This window comes from Oncorhynchus tshawytscha, linkage group LG07, assembly GCF_018296145.1.
Source record: "Oncorhynchus tshawytscha isolate Ot180627B linkage group LG07, Otsh_v2.0, whole genome shotgun sequence".
Classification (NCBI taxonomy): domain Eukaryota; kingdom Metazoa; phylum Chordata; class Actinopteri; order Salmoniformes; family Salmonidae; genus Oncorhynchus; species Oncorhynchus tshawytscha.
Window position 1 is genome coordinate 55046313 of NC_056435.1, and position 20616 is coordinate 55066928.

At 45.0% G+C, this 20616-nt stretch overlaps 1 protein-coding gene across 6 annotated transcripts in view; it reads left to right on the plus strand.

The window, feature by feature from the left end:
* Nucleotides 1-5711: 5711 nt before the first annotated feature.
* Nucleotides 5712-20616, plus strand: part of LOC112254853 (pleckstrin homology domain-containing family A member 6) — a 182408-nt gene continuing 167503 nt past the window's right edge. For 4 of the 6 annotated variants that reach the window (XM_042324643.1, XM_042324642.1, XM_042324641.1 and 1 more), the window contains exon 1: nucleotides 5712-5872. In XM_042324643.1, coding sequence (XP_042180577.1) covers nucleotides 5844-5872 — 29 coding nt within the window. In that variant the 5' untranslated portion in view covers nucleotides 5712-5843. The remainder of the gene's footprint in view (nucleotides 5873-20616) is intronic. The other 2 variants (XM_042324640.1, XM_042324645.1) reach the window with 2 other exon arrangements.

Genomic DNA, 20616 nt, shown 5'->3' on the forward strand with positions numbered 1-20616 from the left:
TCCTCCACCTCCTCCTCCTCCTCCTCCTCCTCCTCCTCCTCCTCCTCCTCCACCTCCTCCTCCTCCTCCTCCTCCTCCTCCTCCACCCATACTCCATGTTCTTCCTTTAATCAAGGTGTAGGACTTCAGTATGTCCTGCAGTAAGGTACTGACCACAGGCCAAGGTGAGGTAGAGCATGCAGAATATGTTACACCTGTGTCAGAACGTCACTGTAAAAAAGCCTTCAGTCTCCAGTCCTGTGTTATCAGATAAACCCCTGACTGTCTCAAACCCACACAGCGTGAAGGGAGACACTCTTGTCTCAAGGTCATGTTGCTCTACAGATTAGCAGTAAATTAGCAGCTAATGGTCGGCAGACAAAACAAAGGAGGGGACATTGGAATGTTTTAATTGGCCAGGGAGTGGGCTGGCAGGGGAAAGGACTGGAGAAATTAGATATTTGTGGCTCTCTTGAATCGCAGAGGAGAGGGATGGAGATAGGGAGGAAGAATCAAAAAAGAGAGAGAGGGAGACGTCAGACTGTGGTGTAGGCTGCTGTTTGGCTGATTTTCATAATTAAGGGTTTAGGTGTGTGGCCAAGTTTATAGTGCTTTGTCTTGAGTGTGAGTTGTGCATGTGTGTGTATCAAACAGCTAGCAAAACATTGCAAAATATAAAAATAACTTAAACTGGTTTGAAGTTGGGTCACTGATTCATGAAGGCTCACGAGGCCAAGCAGCCATATGGAGATTTTGATGTACAGTATAAAGCATGTTGTCTCATTGTCTTGTCTCAATGTGGATCCAAACTAAGTCATATATTTAGAACCGACGTGTTGTGTTCCAGCTGTATAGTCTGGTTTCTGAAGGAGACACTATTGCAACATGCATGTATGTGTGTGTGTGTGTGTGTGTGTGTGTGTGTGTGTGTGTGTGTGTGTGTGTCTGTGTTTCTTTCTGTCTATTCTGTAGTGTGTATCATGTCCTGAATGCTTTGCTGATCTTGATTAGTTGTGGCACTTCACTATCCCCTCTCTTTCTGCCTCTCTGTGCATACCCCCCCAACAGCTTGCACGCTAATATGTACTGTGTGTGCGTGCGTGCCTGCGCCTGTGCCTGTAGTTAGAGTTATGTATTCAAAGCAAATAGAGCATTGCCATGTTAGTCCACTGAGTCTCTGTGACAACTTCCATTTAACCACCTACCATTGCCATCAATGTATATGTGTGTGCATACTGTATATGTGGGTCCATGTGCAAGTGCATCTGTGTGTATCTGCCCAAAATATCTGCGGGGACAATGACCGATGTGGGCATTTTAAATCAGGTCATCAGAGATTGTCCATCTGTACTGTTTCATAACTCACCCTGTTTAAATAGGAATAATACTCTTTAAGGTTTCCTATTGATCCTCATGGATTATATAATACTCTTTCAGGTTTCCTATTGATCCTCATGGATTATATAATACTCTTTCAGGTTTCCTATTGATCCTCATGGATTATATAATACTCTTTCAGGTTTCCTATTGATCCTCATGGATTATATAATACTCTTTCAGGTTTCCTATTGATCCTCATGGATTATATAATACTCTTTAAGGTTTCCTATTGATCCTCATGGATTATATAATACTCTTTAAGGATTCCTATTGATCCTCATGGATTATATAATACTCTTTAAGGTTTCCTACTGATCCTCATGGATTATATAATACTCTTTAAGGTTTCCTATTGATCCTCATGGATTATATAATACTCTTTCAGGTTTCCTATTGATCCTCATGGATTATATAATACTCTTTCAGGTTTCCTATTGATCCTCATGGATTATATAATACTCTTTAAGGTTTCCTATTGATCCTCATGGATTATATAATACTCTTTAAGGTTTCCTATTGATCCTCATGGATTATATAATACTCTTTCAGGTTTCCTATTGATCCTCATGGATTATATAATACTCTTTAAGGTTTCCTATTGATCCTCATGGATTATATAATACTCTTTAAGGTTTCCTATTGATCCTCATGGATTATATAATACTCTTTAAGGTTTCCTATTGATCCTCATGGATTATATATTTTAGCTGCTTGGCTCCATGGTATTTTTAAATGGATTCACAGAAGCTGGGTTTCATTGTGGTACACAGTCTCTCTTACTTCTGGGTTAGTGCATGTACTGCACAGTATAGTTGACCAAGAAAATGCTAGGAGGGCTAACTAATATCGAATATCGAATAAAAATGGGTTGCTTGATATAATGTTAGCTAGTTGTCCAGGGCGCTAGTGTACATTCCTCCACTAATAGTGGACCAGGGCCAGAGCTATACAGTAAACATATACAGCAAACTAAACAACAAATGAATTAGCTGACATTCTGCCTGGTTGAATGCTCATCACCCTATGAGAAAGTATTTGTTCTTGAGTTGCTGATCTAACTGTTGATTATGATTTAGAGTGTGTCCTAAGGGGTGTTGTGCAGCACGTAGACTAAAGGTTAGAGCATTGGGCCAGTAACCATAAGGTCGCTGGTTCCAATACCCGAGCCGACAAGATGAAAAATCTGTCCATGGGCCCTTGAGCAAGGCAGCGGTAAGGTAGTGATAGTGTCACGGTTGAGATCGGTTGAAATTCCTTTTGCTACACCAGCCTGCCACATACTGTAAGTAAGTAGCCCTTTGCTTGTGCAGGCCGGAACAGAGCAAGAGCATAGGAGCGTCTCCTGTTTCTGTAGAATGAGGCAGCTCGATGTGCAAGTACACCACCTGGACAGGACGTTAACACAGGGCCTTACCTCCAATCTCAGTGTGGACACTCCACAAGGCCACTCGGTTGGTTGCCACACACAAATGTAGGATCTTAATTTGAGCCAGTGTGCTACAGCAGGAAAGTAATACGGTAGCAACAGCAAATGTGGATTATAATTCTAAATATTGGAAATTTTTATAGGGGTAAGGGTTGATACATTTTTTGTAAGAGGAAACCAAGTAGAAATGGCAAACTTCATTAGCCTTTTTAAACCTTAAATACACTACAAGTTAAACAATTAAGATCCTACATCTGTACTGTACATGTACATGCACACATATTCACCCAATTTGCAAAGGTCCTCTTCTACACACCTGAATGCAGTGTTTACCATGTTTACCACAACCTTTGCTAACACACGGTAGAATTACAGATAATCACATTGAACTTTTATTTTGTCTCTCTGCCATGTCTCACAAAAACAAACCATGTAAACCCCTGCTACCTCATGTTGAACGTCACATTATAACCTGCGCTCTTTTGGCACCCTCCCTCCATGGCTTGTGAATGAAGCAGAACACAACAGAGGTCATATAGTGAATCATTCTGATGGAGAGATGGTGAAGGTTGGAAAATGGGCTTCAGCAATGAGAACCCTTCTCTAATAGCACTGCTGAGTCTTTTTGTGTTGTATATCTTAAAGGAAAAACAAATGGAATAACACTAAGGCCTTAGCAGTGTCCACTTATCCACACTACTCTCCACTGTCCTATCAGTGATACCACAGTGATTGATGAGGAGGACAGGGCTGAGGAAGAGTTTGTATAATGGTAATGACAAGTGGAGACAGACTCTACAAGATTAGAGCTCTACATTTTTTGTATTGTGAGTGACCACCTGAATGTTTCTTGCCACAGCTTGGTCGTTGGTTCTCATTGGTTCCAGGTGGTTCCAGCCCAGCAAGACTAAGCTGTGCATGCAGCATCAGGCATATAAGTCTTGCTGAGATAGGTGTGGTTAGTCTATTGACTCTCCATGCCCTCCCTGAAGAAAATATGAAGTGAAGGAGGGATGAAACTGACATAGCACAGCTGAAATCCCTGAGGAGAAGAGAGGAGAGAGAGATGAAAAGGAAGATAGAGGTGGAACAGAAGGAGTCGAACAATGGATGAAAAGAAGGGAGGTAAAACAGGAATAGGAAGATAGATGAAGAAAAGTGTGAAACGGTAGAGAGGGGTCAAATTAAATCAAATGTATTTATATAGCCCTTCTTACATCAGCTGATATCTCAAAGTGCTGTACAGAAACCCAGCCTAAAACCCCAAACAGCAAGCAATGCAGATGTAGAAGCACGGTGGCTAGGAAAAACTCCCTAGAAAGGCCAAAACATAGGAAGAAACCTAGAGAGGAACCAGGCTATGAGGGGTGGCCAGTCCTCTTCTGGCTGTGCCGGGTGGAGATTGTAACAGAACATGGCCAAGATGTTCAAATGTTCATAAATGACCAGCAGGGTCAAATAATAATAATCACAGTAGTTGTCGAGGGTGCAGCAAGTCAGCACCTCAGGAGTAATTGTCAGTTGGCTTTTCATAGCCGATCACATTCAGAGTATCTCTACTGCTCCTGCTGTTTCTATAGAGTTGAAAATAGCAGGTCTGGGCCAGGTGGACTGGGGACAGCAAGGATTCATCATGCCAGGTAGTCCTGAGGCATGGTCCTAGGGCTCAGGTCCTCCGAGAGAGAGGAAGAAAGAGAGAAAGAGAGAATTAGAGAGAGCATACTTAAATTCACACAGGACACCGGATAAGACAGGAGAAGTACTCCAGATATAACAGACTGACCCTAGCCCCCCGACACATAAACTACTGCAGCCTAAATACTGGAGGCTGAGACAGGATGGGTCAGTAGACACTGTGGCCCCATCCGATGATACCCACTGACAGGGTCAAACAGGAAGGATATAACCCCACCCACTTTGCCAAAGCACAGCCCCCACACCACTAGAGGGATATCTTCAACCACCAATTTACCATCCTGAGACAAGGCCGAGTATAGCCCACAAAGATCTCCGCCACGGCACAACCCAAGGGGGGCAACCCAGGGGTGTATGTTATGCATTATCGGTCGGTCTGTCGGTCTCTCTCTCTCTCTCTCTCTCTCTCTCTCTCTCTCTCCGTCCATCCGTCCGTCCGTTCGTTCTGGGAGCTTCCAACGACCTGTGGAATACACAAGCCACAGTCTGGGCCATATGATATGAGCACTATTAACTTTTGATATTCAATTAAGCTTTCTGAGTCCTGCTTTGTGCCGTTATGTAACATTCAGGAGCACATCAGCACAGTCCCACATAGATTTTATGTGTGTGTGTGTGTGTCCTGTCTTAGTTGTGAAGGTTACATGATTAGGGGTGGTCTTGGGGTGGGTCGGGTTGAGTGTTTGGGGTGGGTGAGCACGGGGGGGGGATAACTGAAGCGGTTAAGCTGGCGACTGGCACTGTGGCAAAAGTTAATGATTGGAAAGTAGAGGTGGAGGCGAGGCGGCGGAGTGAGGGAGCAGACAGGGTAGAACAGAGGGAGGGAGCGAGTGAGAGAAGGAGCTGACGGAGAGAAAGAGGGGAAAGAGCATGATGCTTAAATCCAGTCGGCTGCTCCCCTGGGAATGTAATCCATATGTGTGCACGACTTCAGCTCTTGGAGAGAGAAAATGTCTTAGCCGCAAAGAAATGATTGTTTCTACTCTCTCCCCTATTTAAATTCCACTCATACTGGCCCCAATACCCTAGCTCTGAGTCAACTGTGTGCACACAGAGATAGAGAGGAAGGGAGAGAAAGAGAAAGGGGAGGGAGGAGGGACAAAGAGAGAAAGAAAGAGAGGGAGAGAGTAAAGAGGGAGGGAAGAGAAAGTGAGAGAGTTACTGTAGAATGAGAGAGGGGAGTGAACAAGTGATAGAGTTAGAGGGGAAGGAAGAGTGAGGAAGATAAACGAGAGGGAGAGAAGAAGAGTAGGTGAGAGGGAGAAGAGAAAATAGTTGAAAGAGAGAGGGCAGAGCAGACTGCATTTCCAGACAGAGTCTACTCAAGAGTAGAAGAGAGAAATATAGAAAGGAGAGAGAGAACATGGGGATCATGGAGGGGTCAGCAATGAGGTAGGTCTGTCTTTATTCTGCTCTAAATCCTTTGTGACGTTTGGTCTGCAACTGTAGCTATGACAGCGGAGACCATGTGGACTCCATGAGAGAGGGGTGTGTATGCATGCATCTAAGGTTCTAGTAAACAGAGGGATATATTTATTAAACCATTGAAATAATACAAAAAAGTATGTGCAACATTTTGATTGGTGCAAAGGATAACTGTTTTCTGTCGTCTGTATTCTTTTTTCTGTGATTGTGCATGTTTACATTCATGCATGGTCATATGTATGTTTGTGAAGCCGTGTGTGTGTGTGTATGTGTGTGTGTGTGTGTGTGTGTGTGCGCGCGCACATGTGTGTAAGGTTGTATATGAGTACATATGAATGCACATATAATCTAAGTTCACCTACTGCAGAAAGCAAGCTCTCTCTTCTAAATTGATCTATCACAGCTAGAATCACTGATGAAACCCTATTCCATATATAGTGCACTACGTTTGACCAGGCCCCCTAAGGAATGAAGGGAACAGGGTGCCATATGTTGGCCATAGAGTGGTTATAGCAGGCTCACCTTTAACAAACTACCAAGCTACCTGTTGAGACCTCTATTTCACTGAGCTGCAGTGTCATAGGTTGGATTAAGTCAGGGGTAAGTACTATTTGAAAAGGTCCGGTCAAACAAATTACCTAGGTGGCAAAGGTACGGATGGATATTGTAATTTATTGGTGTAGTAACAAACAGCGACCTCGCAACCCATGCCTTAGGATCAGTCTTAGAATCAAGTTTGGAGATGCATTGTGACAACCCACCTAGTGAGTAATGATGCCACTGAGGGTGATGAGTTATTCGCCATGACCTCTTATTCGTGCCTGGGTTCAACCTTCTGTGACACACACACACACACACACACACACACACACACACACACACACACACACACACACACACACACACACACACACACACACACACACACACACACACACACACACACACACACACACACACACACACAGAAAGAAACACAGACACACAGAGTTCTTGACCTCATTGTAAAATGCAGCTAATTGAAGGGAAGGCCAGTAACTTAGTGACCTGATGAGAGGCCTGGGGTGGCTGTTACGTAACTGTTTAATACACACTGTCTGTGTGGGCATGGAGGTGAACTGGAGGTTTGGTGATGGGTTAGATGAGTGATAGGAGTTTTGGTGTTTGGATGTGTGTAAAAGATGTTTGTCCTTGACAGAGTCAGACCCTGTGGAGGGTGAAAGTGTTTGAGGGGAGTAGATGAGAAGATTGGGTGAGGGCTCTAGGGGATGGTTGAGACAGGACTGGGTTTTCAGTTTTCAGAGATGAGGGAGTCTCTTCCACAGGGACATTTTCTTGGTAAACAGAGAGAGGGCACTGGCCTGTTCTTCCTGGAGGAATTGCTCAGAGAGAGAGAGAGAGAGAGAGAGAGAGAGAGAGAGAGCAAGCACAGTTCACCCACAATAAAGTTCAAGAAGAGGAGTGACAGACTGTTGACCTCCCCAGTAAAAGCAGGCATTCAGTTCAATTCAGCTCTATTTGCACTGTGTATCAAGTCATTTACCATACACTGACTAACAAAGGGCTCATCCATGCCTGTTCCCTTTAAAGTGGGGACAAGCATGACAATGGTATAGTACAACACATCTATAGGCTGTGAAGATTGATAAACATAGAAATGGACCAGATTATTGAGGGGGAACCCAAATTTCTACCGACACCTACCTTTCATCTCCTTTATGGGACAGTGCTCTGCCTGGGACTGCCTGAAAGATTTGTTGACACGTTAGTGAGTTAGTTAAAAAAGAGAGAGAGAGAGAGAGGAGACAGTCAGGGAAAAAGAGAAAGGTGAGAGAGAAAATTGGGAAAATGTGAAAACTCTAAACAAACAACATGAAGAGTTATCTACAGTGAGAGCAAAAAGTATTTGATCCCCTGTTGATTTTGTACGTTTGCCCACTGACAAAGAAATGATCCGTCTATAATTTTAATGGTAGGTTTATTTGAACAGTGAGAGACAGAATAACAAGAAAAAAATCCAGAAAAACGCACTTCAAAAATGTTATAAATTGATTTGCATTTTAATGAGCGAAATAAAGTATTTGACCCCTCTGCAAAACATGACTTAGTACTTGGTGGCAAAACCCTTGTTGGCAATCACAGAGGTCAGACGTTTCTTGTAGTTGGTCACCAGGTTTGCACACATCTCAGGAGGGATTTTGTCCCTCTCCTCTTTGCAGATCTTCTCCAAGTCATTAACCTCTCTGGGATATGTAGGATGCTAGCGTCCCACCTGGCCAAAAGCCAGGGGAAATGCAGAGTGCCAAATTCAAATAAATTACTATAAAAATCAAACTTTCATCAAATCACACATGCAAGATAGCAAATTAAAGTTACACTTGTGAATCCAGCCAACATGTCAGATTTCAAAAAGGCTTTTCGGCAAAAGCAAACAATGCTATCATCTGAGGATAGCACCTCCGTGAACAAAGAGAAAAACATATTTCAACCCTGCAGGCGTGACACAAAACGCAGAAATAAAAATATAATTCATCCCTTACATTTGACGAGCTTATTTTGTTGGCACTCCAATATGTCCCATTAACATCACAAATGGTCCTTTTGTACGATTAATTCCATCGATACAGTGGGGCAAAAAAGTATTTAGTCAGCCACCAATTGTGCAAGTTCTCCCACTTAAAAAGATGAGAGAGGCCTGTAATTTTCATCATAGGTACACTTCAACTATGACAGACAAAATGAGAAAAAAAATCCAGAAAATCACATTGTAGGATTTTTAATGAATTTATTTGCAAATTATGGTGGAAAATAAATATTTGGTCACCAACAAACAAGCAAGATTTCTGGCTCTCACAGACCTGTAACTTCTTCTTTAAGAGGCTCCTCTGTCCTCCACTCGTTACCTGTATTAATGGCACCTGTTTGAACTTGTTATCAGTATAAAAGACACCTGTCCACAACCTCAAACAGTCACACTCCAAACTCCACTATGGCCAAGGCCAAAGAGCTGTCAAAGGACACCAGAAACAAAATTGTAGACCTGCACCAGGCTAGGAAGACTGAATCTGCAATAGGTAAGCAGCTTGGTTTGAAGAAATCAACTGTGGGAGCAATTATTAGGAAAAGACCACTGATAATCTCCCTCGATCTGGGGCTCCATGCAAGACCCCGTGGGGTCAAAATGATCACAAGAACGGTGAGCAAAAATCCCAGAACCAAACGGGGGGACCTAGTGAATGACCTGCAGAGAGCTGGGACCAAAGTAACAAAGCCTACCATCAGTAACACACTACGCCACCAGGGACTCAAATCCTGCAGTGCCAGATGTGTCCCCCTGTTTAAGCCAGTACATGTCCAGGCCCGTCTGAAGTTTGCTAGAGAGCATTTGGATGATCCAGAAAAAGATTGGGAGAATGTCATATGGTCAGATGAAACCAAAATATAAATTTTTGGTAAAAACTCAACTCGTCGTGTTTGGAGGACAAAGAATGCTGAGTTGCATCCAAAGAACACCATACCTACTGTGAAGCATGGGGGTGGAAACATCATGCTTTGGGGCTGTTTTTCTGCAAAGGGACCAGGACGACTGATCCATGTAAAGGAAAGAATGAATGGGGCCATGTATCATGAGATTTTGAGTGAAAACCTCCTTCCACCAGCAAGGGCATTGAAGATGAAACGTGGCTGGGTCTTTCAGCATGGCAATGATCCCAAACACACCGCCCGGGCAGCGAAGGAGTGGCTTCATAAGAAGCATTTCAAGGTCCTGGAGTGGCCTAGCCAGTCTCCAGATCTCAACCCCATAGAAAATCTTTGGAGGGAGTTGAAAGTCTGTGTTGCCCAGCAACAGCCCCAAAACATCACTGCTCTAGAGGAGATCTGCATGGAGGAATGGGCCAAAATACCAGCAACATTGTTTGAAAAACCCGTGAAGACTTACAGAAAACGTTTGACCTCTGTCATTGCCAACAAAGGGTATATAACAAAGTATTGAGATAAACTTTTGTTATTGACCAAATTCTTATTTTCCACCATAATTTGCAAATACATTCATTAAAAATCCTACAATGTGATTTTCTGGATTTTTTTCCCTCATTTTGTCTGTCATAGTTGAAGTGTACCTATGATGAAAATTACAGGCCTCTCTCATCTTTTTAAGTGGGAGAACTTGCACAATTGGTGGCTGACTAAATAATTTAATGCCCCACTGTATATAACCAAAATGTACATTTATTTGGCGCATTTGATCCAGAAAAACACTGGTTACAACTTACGCAACGTGACTACAAAATATCCTAAAAGTTACCTGTAAACTTTGCCAAAACGTTTTAAACAACTTTAGGTGTTTTTTAACGTAAATAATTGATCAAATTGAAGACGGGATGATCTGTGTTCAATACAGGAGGAAAACAAACTGTAGCTAGCATTCTGGTCACGCGCCTCTATCTAACAGTACACTTCAAGTTACCCTCGTTCAAGATGGCCGTACTTCTTCATTACACAAAGGAATAACCTCAACCAATTTCTAAAGACTGTTGACATCCAGTGGAAGCAATAGGAACTGCAAGAAGGTCCCTTAGAAATCTGGATTCCCAATGAAAAACCATTGAAAAGAGAGTGACCTCAAAAATAAATCTGAATGGTTTGTCCTCTGGGTTTCGCTTGCTAAATTAGTTCTGTTATACTCACAGACATCATTCAAACAGTTTTAGAAACTTCAGCGTGGTTTCTATCCAAATCTACTAATAATATGCACATCTTATCTTCTGGGGATGAGTAGCAGGCAGTTGAATTTAGGCATGCATTTAATCTGGACGTGAAAATACTGCCCCCTATTACCAAGAAGTTAAGGTTTCGAGGCTGACGTTTGGCAACTCGAACCTTCAGCTCCCTCCACAGATTTTCTATGGGATTAAGGTCTGGAGACTGGCCACTACAGGACCTTGATTTTCTTCTTCTTGAGCCACTCCTTTGTTGCCTTGGCCGTGTGTTTTGGGTCATTGTCATGCTGGAATACCCATCCACGACCCATTTTCAATGCCCTGGCTGAGGGAAAGAGGATCTCACCCAAGATTTGACGGTACATGGCCCGTCCATCGTCCCTTTGATCCGGTGAAGTTGTTCTGTCCCCTTAGCAGAAAAACACCCCCAAAGCATAATGTTTCCACCTACATGTTTGACGGTGGGGATGGTGTTCTTGGGGTCATAGGCAGCATTCCTCCTCCTCCAAACATGGTGAGTTGAGTTGATGCCAAAGAGCTCCATTTTGGTCTCATCTGACCACAACACTTTCACCCAGTTGTCCTCTGAGTCATTCAGATGTTCATGGGCAAACTTCAGACTGGCATGTGCTTTCTTGAGCAGGGGGACCTTGCGGGCGCTGTAGGATTTCAGTCCTTCACGGCGTAGTGTGTTACCAATTGTTTTCTTGATGACTATGGTCCCAGCTACCTTGAGATCATTGACAAGATCCTCCCGTGTAGTTCTGGGCTGATTCCTCACCGTTCTCATGATCATTGCAACTCAGCGAGGTGAGATCTTGCATGGAACCCCAGGCCGAGGGAGATTGACAGTTCTTTTGTGTTTCTTCCATTTGCGAATAATCGCACCAACTGTTGTCACCTTCTCACCAAGCTACTTGGCAATGGTCTTGTAGTCCATTCCAGCCTTGTGTAGGTCTACAATCTTGTCCCTGACATCCTTGGAGAGCTCTTTGGTGTTGGCCACAGATTGCTTCTGTGGGCAGGTGTCTTTTATACAGGTAACAAACTGAGATTAGGAGCACTCCCTTTACGAGTGTGCCCCTAATCTCCATTCGTTACCTGTATAAAAGACACCTGGGAGCCAGAAATCTTTCTGATTGAGAGGGGGTCAAATACTTATTTCCCTCATTAAAATGCAAATCAAGTTAGACATTTTTTGACATGCGTTTTTCTGGATTTTTTTGTTGTTATTCTGTCTCTCACTGTTCAAATAAACCTTTCATTAAAATTATAGACTGATCATTTCTTTTTCAGTGGGCAAACGTACAAAATCAACAGGGGATAAAATACTTTTCTCCCTCACTGTATCCAAAATGGAGATGTGTGGATAAACCACTTCTCCAATCTTTTTGGCTCTATAACAAAGAACAACTGGCAAAAATGCATATGCATAATCAAATACAAATCTTAGAATCAATTATTAAAGACTATCAGAATTACATTGAATGAACTACAGAACAAAACACAAACCCTCCAATACAAAAAGGCTTGTGGGGTTGATGGTATCCTAAATGGAATGATAATACATACAGACAACAAATTCCAATTGGCTATACTTAAATTCTTTAATAACACCATCCTTAGCTCTGGCATCTTCCCCAATATTTGGAACCAAGGACTGATCACCTCAATCGACCAAAGTGGAAACAGATTTGACCCCAATAACTACCATGGGATATGCATCAACAGCAACCTTGGGAAAATCCTCTGCATTATCATTAACAGCAGACTTGTGAAAACAATGTACTGAGCAAATGTCAAATGGACTTTTTACCAAATTACCATATGACAAACTATGTAACATTTGGCAAACACACATTTCTTTCCACAGAGATGGGGTGAGACAGGGATGCATCTTAAGCCCTACAGTCTTCAGCATATATAACAACAAATTGGCAAGGGATCTAGAACAGTCTGCAGCACCCGGCCTCAATCTACTAGAATCTGAAGTCAAATGTCTATTGTTTGTTGATGACCTGGGTCTTCTTTCCCCAACCAAGGAGGGCCTACAGCAGCATCTAGATCTTCTGCACAGATTCTGTCAGACCTGGGGCCTGACAGTAAATCTCAGTAAGACAAAAATAATGGTGTTACAAAAAAGATCCATTTGCCAGGACCACGAATACAAATTCCATTAGACACCGTCGCCCTAGAGCACACAAAAAAACGATACATACTGTAGCAGGCTCAAGGGTGTAGGGTTTCCACATCTCCAAGTTCAATAACAAAACATGCACCAGTAGCATAACTAGAATGCAAATGGGGAGTTCATTAAGGATTTTGGTACACTGGGGAAGTAGGGGGAATTCATCAATTACTTCACAAGCCATTCTCGTTGTCTGTTCCATTCTCCAGGGGTAATCCTAAAACGTGGGTCCTCAGCCAATCCGGTTCGGTACACAAGGTAGGTAATCCGACAGTCCAGGTCACAACGGGTAATCTCACAGATATTGTTCTCTCTTCTCCCACTCTTCATAACGCACGATTTTCTCTCCATTCTCTAACCCTTTGTGCAGGCTGCTTCCTCTTTTATCCCTAATTACTCCCTGGCTTAATGACCCACAGCCTCGCCTCTTTGGGGCAGGAAGTCCATATAAGGCTCAGGGGTGGAGCCAGTGGGCTGCAAGATATCTCCCCTCAATAACCACTCCCTTCACCTCTCCCTGCCATCTGCCCCCACCCCCTCAAAGGGAGGGACGGTCCAGCTCCCTAGAGCATCCCTCCTGGAGAGTGCATCGGCATTTCCATGGGCTGCACCTGCTCTGTGGATGACAGAGAAAGCAAAATGCTGTAAGGATAGGAACTAGCGGGTGACCTGGGTGTTACTGTCCTAATTCCATGACATCCAAACCAGGGGTGCATGGTCTGTTACAAGTGTGATGTGTCATCCTAATAAGTAATACTTCAGCGTTTCCAGTGCCCACTTGATTGCTAGACATTCTTTCTCCACCGTGGAATATCTTTGTTCCCGTGGCAACAGCTTCCGGTGAATGTACATGACTGGGTGTTCCTCACCTTCTTGTAGCTGTGATAGGACGGCACCCACCCCTGTATCGGACGCATAGGTCTGTACCACCAGTGGTTTGGAGAAGTCCGGGGTCAACAGGACGAGTCCAGAACACAGTGCTCCCTTTAGGTCCAGGAAGGCTTTTACCGTCTCCTCGGTCCACGTCACCTGCGCGGGCAGACCGGTCAAGGGGCTGGCTAGGGAGGCAAAGTGTGGAATAAAGCTCCGGTAGTAACTACTCAACCCCACAAATGTGCCTACCTGCTTCTTGGTGAGGGGGTGGAGCCAGTCCTGAATCACCTCCACTTTCTTCACCTGGGGTTTGACACATCCCCTCCCAATCGTGTACCCCAGGTACACAGCCTCCCGCAGGCTGAGCCGACATTTCTTTGGGTTTGCTGTTAGCCCCACCTGCCGTAAGGCCTGTAATACCACGCTCAGCTGGTTTAGATGTATCTCCCACTCGCTCCCATGGATCACAATATCGTCAATGTATGCCACTGCATACTCCTGATGGGGTTGGAGAACCCGGTCCATCAACCTCTAGAAGGTGGCCGGGGCCCCGTGCAGCCCAAAGGGCAGCTTCTTGTAATGGAACTGTCCGTCCGGGGTGGCGAAAGTAGTTTTCTCTTGTGCCTCAGGAGCTAAGGGCACCTGCCAATAACCATTCATCAGGTCGAGCGTGCTGATAAATCGGGCAGTACCTAGCCATTCGATTAACTTCACCCACCTTCTCAATGACTTCGTATGGCCTGTTCCATCAGGCCAAAAACGTACATTCTGAGGTGGGGTCCAAATACCAACACTTTGTCTCCTGACTGAAAGTCCCTTTGTTGTGCCCCTCTGTTGTACACCCGCTGTTGGGCCTCCTGTGCCTACAGCATGTGTTTCCGTACCAGTGGCCATAGGGTTGCTATCCGATCTCTCATGTCCCCCACATGCGCCACCAAGGTTCGGTGGGGCGACGATTGCTGTTCTCAGGCTTCTTTAGCCACGTCCAACAGTCCTCGGGGTTGTCTCCCATACAGGATTTCGAAGGGATACAATCCTGTTGAAGCTTGGGGCACTTCTCATTTTGAGAACATCAGGTAGGGTAACAGCTGGTCCCACCCTCTTTATCATCTGCTTCAGGGTTCGATTGAATCTTTCCACCAACCCATTGGTCTGAGGGTGAGAAAATGAGGTGCGCAACTAGGTTATTTTCATTAGCTTGCATAGATCCTTCATGATTCATGACATGAACGGGATGCCCTCATCGATTAATATCTTGTTGGGGATGCCTACACAGGAGAACAGCATGACCAACTCACGTGCGATTCCCTTGGTGGCCATGGTGCGCAGGGGAATGGCTTCCGGGTACAAGGTGACATAATCCAGAATTGGTAGAATGTATTGGTGCCCTTGGTTGCTTTTGGGTAGAGGTCCCACCAGGTCCATTGTGATCCTGCTGAAAGGGACAGAAATAATGCGTAGGGGAATTAAGGGACTGCAAAAATTGGGTTTTGGCGCCACCTGCTGGCAGTTTTCTTCCACTGGCAAGTAAAATCGTGCCTTAATCCTGTCTAAGGTCTTCTCCACCCCTAGGTGAGTCCCAAGAAGGTGGGAATGTGCCAACTGCAGGACAGATGGTACAAGGGGATGGGGCACCAACAACAACACCAGACATTCATTACTCTTCTTCACAACCTGATATAGCAACTTCTTCTTTATAGAAAAATGGGGTACCCCCTCCATGGGCTTTCCGTCCACCATAGTCACCTGCTGGAGAGTTGAGCCAAGTTTGGCCAAGTTGAGATCCTCCATTTGGGCCATGCCAAACAGGCCTGCTAGGGACGTGGGCTCTGGCGTCACCTCATGGTCCATTGAAAACATATCTTTCAGACCCGCCACCTCTTCCTCCAGTCTGGCTTCAACAGTCCCCCTCCGAGAGGGGTTCAGTTGTTGCCTGGGGGTCCACTTCCTGGAATCCACATGTCTGGCACCCCTACCACCTCCTTCTGGCACCCCTACCACATTTCCGGCTTCATCCTCCCTTCTGGTTCCCTCTGTTCCCCAAGTCTCCGGACATTCTGGTCCACAGTTGGAGGAATATCGGGTGATCCCTCCCTATGACTACCGGCACAGGCAGGTTTGGGACGACTCCTACTGGTCCCGTGTGTTGTCCCCTTGTCGCCTGTAGGTGGTGGAGTGTGGTAGGGTCGTCCTGGGTCTCATCGTGTATGCACATGATGGCCACGGTCTCTGCAAGGTTCGGGGACTCGGCGACGTCAGGTCGGACAGGGTCACCATACTCCCAGAGTCCACAAGTGCCGTGGTGTCCTTTCCATTGGCTCTTACCAGGGTGACAGGGGAAGGACCACTCTCCCTAGCCCAGCATGCCATTAGCAAGCCGCAGGGCCGCCTGTTGGCTACCTCACTGGCTGAGGCTGAAGGCATCGGGACATCGCAGTTTGAACAGTTCCAGGCGATGTGTCCCGGCTCGCCACACTCATAGCATTTCCTGCTGACCATGTTCAGGCCATCTGGTTGTGGGTGTCCCCCCATCCTTCTTTCCGGCGTGGTCCTCCTTCATTTTCACTCCTTCATGCAAGTGGAAGGTTCTGCCTTCTGTGGTTGTCCGCTGCGCAGGACCTCCAAAGCCACCTGTTGTCCTTCCACCAGCTGATCTGCGCTCTGCGGAATAGCTTGGCTGGCTAACTTTTTAGTTTCGAATGGGAGAGAGGGTATAAATGTATCTATCACTTTCTAGATGGTCGTGAGCATCAGGGTTCAGCAGTTAGCTGCCTCTTGGCCAGCCTAATCAATAGCCCACCCAACTACCTCATCCCCATATTGTTATTTATTTTTTTGCTCCTTTGCACCCCAGTATCTCTACTTCCACATTCATATTCTGTACATCTATCATTGTTACAACAATGTACATAGCCATAATATGACTTTCATTAGTGTAATGTTTACTGATTATTTTTGATTGTTTAACTTTTTTAGTTATATTTTTCACTTGCTTTGGCAATGTAAACATGTGCCAATAAATCCCTTTGAATTGAATTGATAGAGAGAAAGTGTGGGGGTGAGAGAGAGAGAGTCAGTGGAACATCATGAGGACTCCTGGAGGTCTGGGGCTGGGGGGACTCCTGGAGGTCTGGGGGATAGGGTGACTCCTGGAGGTTTGGGGCTGAGGTGACTGCCGGAGGTCTGGGGGGTAGGGTGACTCCTGGAGGTCTGGGTGTAGGGTGATTCCAGGAGGTCTGGGGGTGACTCCTGGAGGTCTGGAGGTGACTCCTGGAGGTCTGGGAAGTAGGGTGACTCTAGGAGGTCTGGGGCTGGGGTGACTCCTGGAGGTCTGGGGGATGACTCCTGGAGGTCTAGGGTAGGGTGACTCCTGGAGGTCTGGGGCTGGGGTGACTCCTGGAGGTCTAGGGCTGGGGTGACTCCTGGAGGTCTGGGAAGTAGGGTGACTCTAGGAGGTCTGGGGCTGGGGTGACTCCTGGAGGTCTGGGGGATGACTCCTGGAGGTCTAGGGTAGGGTGACTCTTGGAGGTCTGGGGCTGGGGTGACTCCTAGAGGTCTAGGGCTGAGGCTAGGAGAGGGCTTGTTGTCCACTGAGCAGCTCAGGCTGATTTCACAGTGGGACTGTGGGAGGTCAAACAAGGAGCCAGAATACTTGACTCCTGAAAAGTTCACAAGATGATGCTTTTTCTTTGAGTTGCTGATACCACAATATTTAGGTTACTATATGATTAGAAAGGTACACTATGTATCTGTGTCATTAACACATTGGTTACTAACTTGTGTACTATCAGAAGATTGGTATGAGCATTTACTTCATTGAACAACAGTGTAAACCCGTGGGTATATTTGATATCTCATTCTGTGACACAAAAACAAACTGATGAAAGTCTGCCTCTGTTGCCGACTGGGGCAAAGTTGTGCTGCCCACATTTCCTGTTGTGCCGTACTGTAAAGTTCTGAAGGATAGTTTTGCCAGGTAATCAGTGAGCGGCATCTGCTGTGTCTGCCAGGGAAGAGCAGGCCAGGGCACAGCCTTGTCTTCTGAGCCCTGAGGACGACACTCCCCTTGAACGACACATTGGATGACGTTCCCCTGTGAGTAAACGCTCATTCACACACCAGAGCCAGAGGAAAATGACACACACACACACACACACATACACAATAGGTCCACATTTGTTTTAGTCTCGCCACCGTGACCAAGCCTATTAGCTAGCATGGTTCTGTCACTGCTAGTAACTACTCTTGGCTGGATAGGATGAAATATGATGAAATTGGCTGAACTCCCAAAAGACCCACATAATCCCCCCTTTGTTTAGTGTTCACTCAGACGCGTTCGGTCAGGAAGTTTACAAAGTCAGACGACGGAGGGGCCAATTTCCTCCTGAGTTCTATGTGAATGTAATCAGGGAAAGATGCTCCATACTAGTTACCCAGGCATTCAGCACAGGCCAAGAACAGGAACGTCTGACTGAGGTTATTCACCACAGCTTGAGTTCAGCTCTGACTCAAAGCAGCACTGTTATAGACTCCCATGCAACATCTAAATATCAGAGCCATAAATGGCTCCCTGAATAGTCTTGGTACCAGAGCGGTTTGAGTATACGAGTGTAAAGGGATATGACAAGGTGAAACAGTTGGAAGAGTAACCTTCACTTGAGAAAGTCAAGTGAGCACAATGGGGACTTTCTCAAGTGAAGGTTACTGTTCCACCTGTTTTTCCTTGTCATACCCCTTTACACTCGTATATGGGCTTGAAAATGGCAGATTTGCGCACTGATAAATCCCCTAATGAAAATGCAGGGGACATGCTATACATGATGTCAGAGCTCTGGCCATTCTGAACTTGACCATGACAAAACGTTTCCCCCATCCCTCCTGCTAATTGGGCAACATTTGCCCATTTCTTTGTTGTCTGAGTGAGGGAAATTATGTAAGTTAAGATGCCTCAATGTATTTTGAAAGATCAAACATTGAGGATTAAAATAATACCGTTTTGATGTCATAAAAGCAAGCGAAACACCTGTGAGTCCAAATGTGCACTTCACATTTCCACATCATAAAACTCATGTTAGTGTCAGCGTTTATGATCACTATGTTTGATGTACAGTTACAAGATGACATGGTGTCATACCCTGTGTTGTTCTGAATAGAATGAGTCTGTTTGTCTATTGTGAAGAGAATGTGCCGCAGCACACACACCTGAAAACACCTTTGACACTGTTCTCTGCGTACCAAAATGACCTTCTGTTTCCCTTAATTACATTGGGAAAGCCTAAGAACGTAATATCGTATTTTATAACTTAGCTAGTCATATTGGCAATAGAATAAGCTTCCAAATGATGCCCACCTGACCCAGATTGTGATTTATAGTGGACCGTTTTTGGATTGAGTAAACAACAACAGTAATTATATGGTGGCAGGCAGGGTTGTGTTCCAACAAAAACAACTACTAGTCTGCTTGCTCTAGTTCCTCAACAGCACAGCTAGGAGAGGTAAAACAAACACCTTATAGTTGACTCTTCTCTGAGTCGTTCAAGTGCATTGAAATGACTTAGGAACTGTGCACACTTCGGAGAGGTGTGTGGCAAATTGGAGACACCAGTTAGACCTCTCATTCAAACCCTGGTCATTTTTTAAATCTTATGTTGCACCTACCCCACATTTTCCAGAAATATTTTTTATCATGTTACTGAATGTATCTAGGATATTTTCAGTTTTTCATTATCAATAAATGTGGCGAAGAGTACAGTAAATGTAAAATGCACATCAAATAAATAGTGTAATGTTTAGATTCAGTCTTGTGTCTGTGAACTGACAATGTCCTCACCTTTGGCCTAATAATTTCCCACAATCTCCAGACTGTTCCCTTTCAATTTCTACCATGGTTATGCATTTCATATTTATTTTATGAGAAACATCTCAAATTAGCCCTATGCATATAGGTCAATTCCCTTGAGTGTAAAGGGTTAATGCTGTTTTTAATCATACTTGCTCCTCCTCCTTTCTGGGTTGTTGCGATAAATTGAATGTTCCACATGTTATCAGTGTGTTTATTCTCGGTGTATAAGGCGTATGGTTTGTGTTAGCAGTTAGCGTTGAGTGCTAAGAGGGACATTATACACACTAATTAGCCTGCCTGTAGGCGTATCTACCTGTCTTTAACTGAAGGCCACAGCATCTGCCAGCCTCTCCCTTTACTCTACTGTACTTCCCCCTCTCTTTTCCTCCGTTTCCTCCTCTCTTATCTGCAGCAGCTGTTTAATCAGAGCCGTGCCTCTCCCTTTACTCTACTGTACTTCCCCCTCTCTTTTCCTCCGTTTCCTCCTCTCTTATCTGCAGCAGCTGTTTAATCAGAGCCGTGCCTCTCCCTTTACTCTACTGTACTTCCCCCTCTCTTTTCCTCCGTTTCCTCCTCTCTTATCTGCAGCAGCTGTTTAATCAGAGCCGTGCCTCTCCCTTTACTCTACTGTACTTCCCCCTCTCTTTTCCTCCGTTTCCTCCTCTCTTATCTGCAGCAGCTGTTTAATCAGAGCCGTGCCTCTCCCTTTACTCTACTGTACTTCCCCCTCTCTTTTCCTCCGTTTCCTCCTCTCTTATCTGCAGCAGCTGTTTAATCAGAGCCGTGCCTCTCCCTTTACTCTACTGTACTTCCCCCTCTCTTTTCCTCCGTTTCCTCCTCTCTTATCTGCAGCAGCTGTTTAATCAGAGCCCTGCCTCTCCCTTTACTCTACTGTACTTCCCCCTCTCTTTTCCTCCGTTTCCTCCTCTCTTATCTGCAGCAGCTGTTTAATCAGAGCCGTGCCTCTCCCTTTACTCTACTGTACTTCCCCCTCTCTTTTCCTCCGTTTCCTCCTCTCTTATCTGCAGCAGCTGTTTAATCAGAGCCGTGCCTCTCCCTTTACTCTACTGTACTTCCCCCTCTCTTT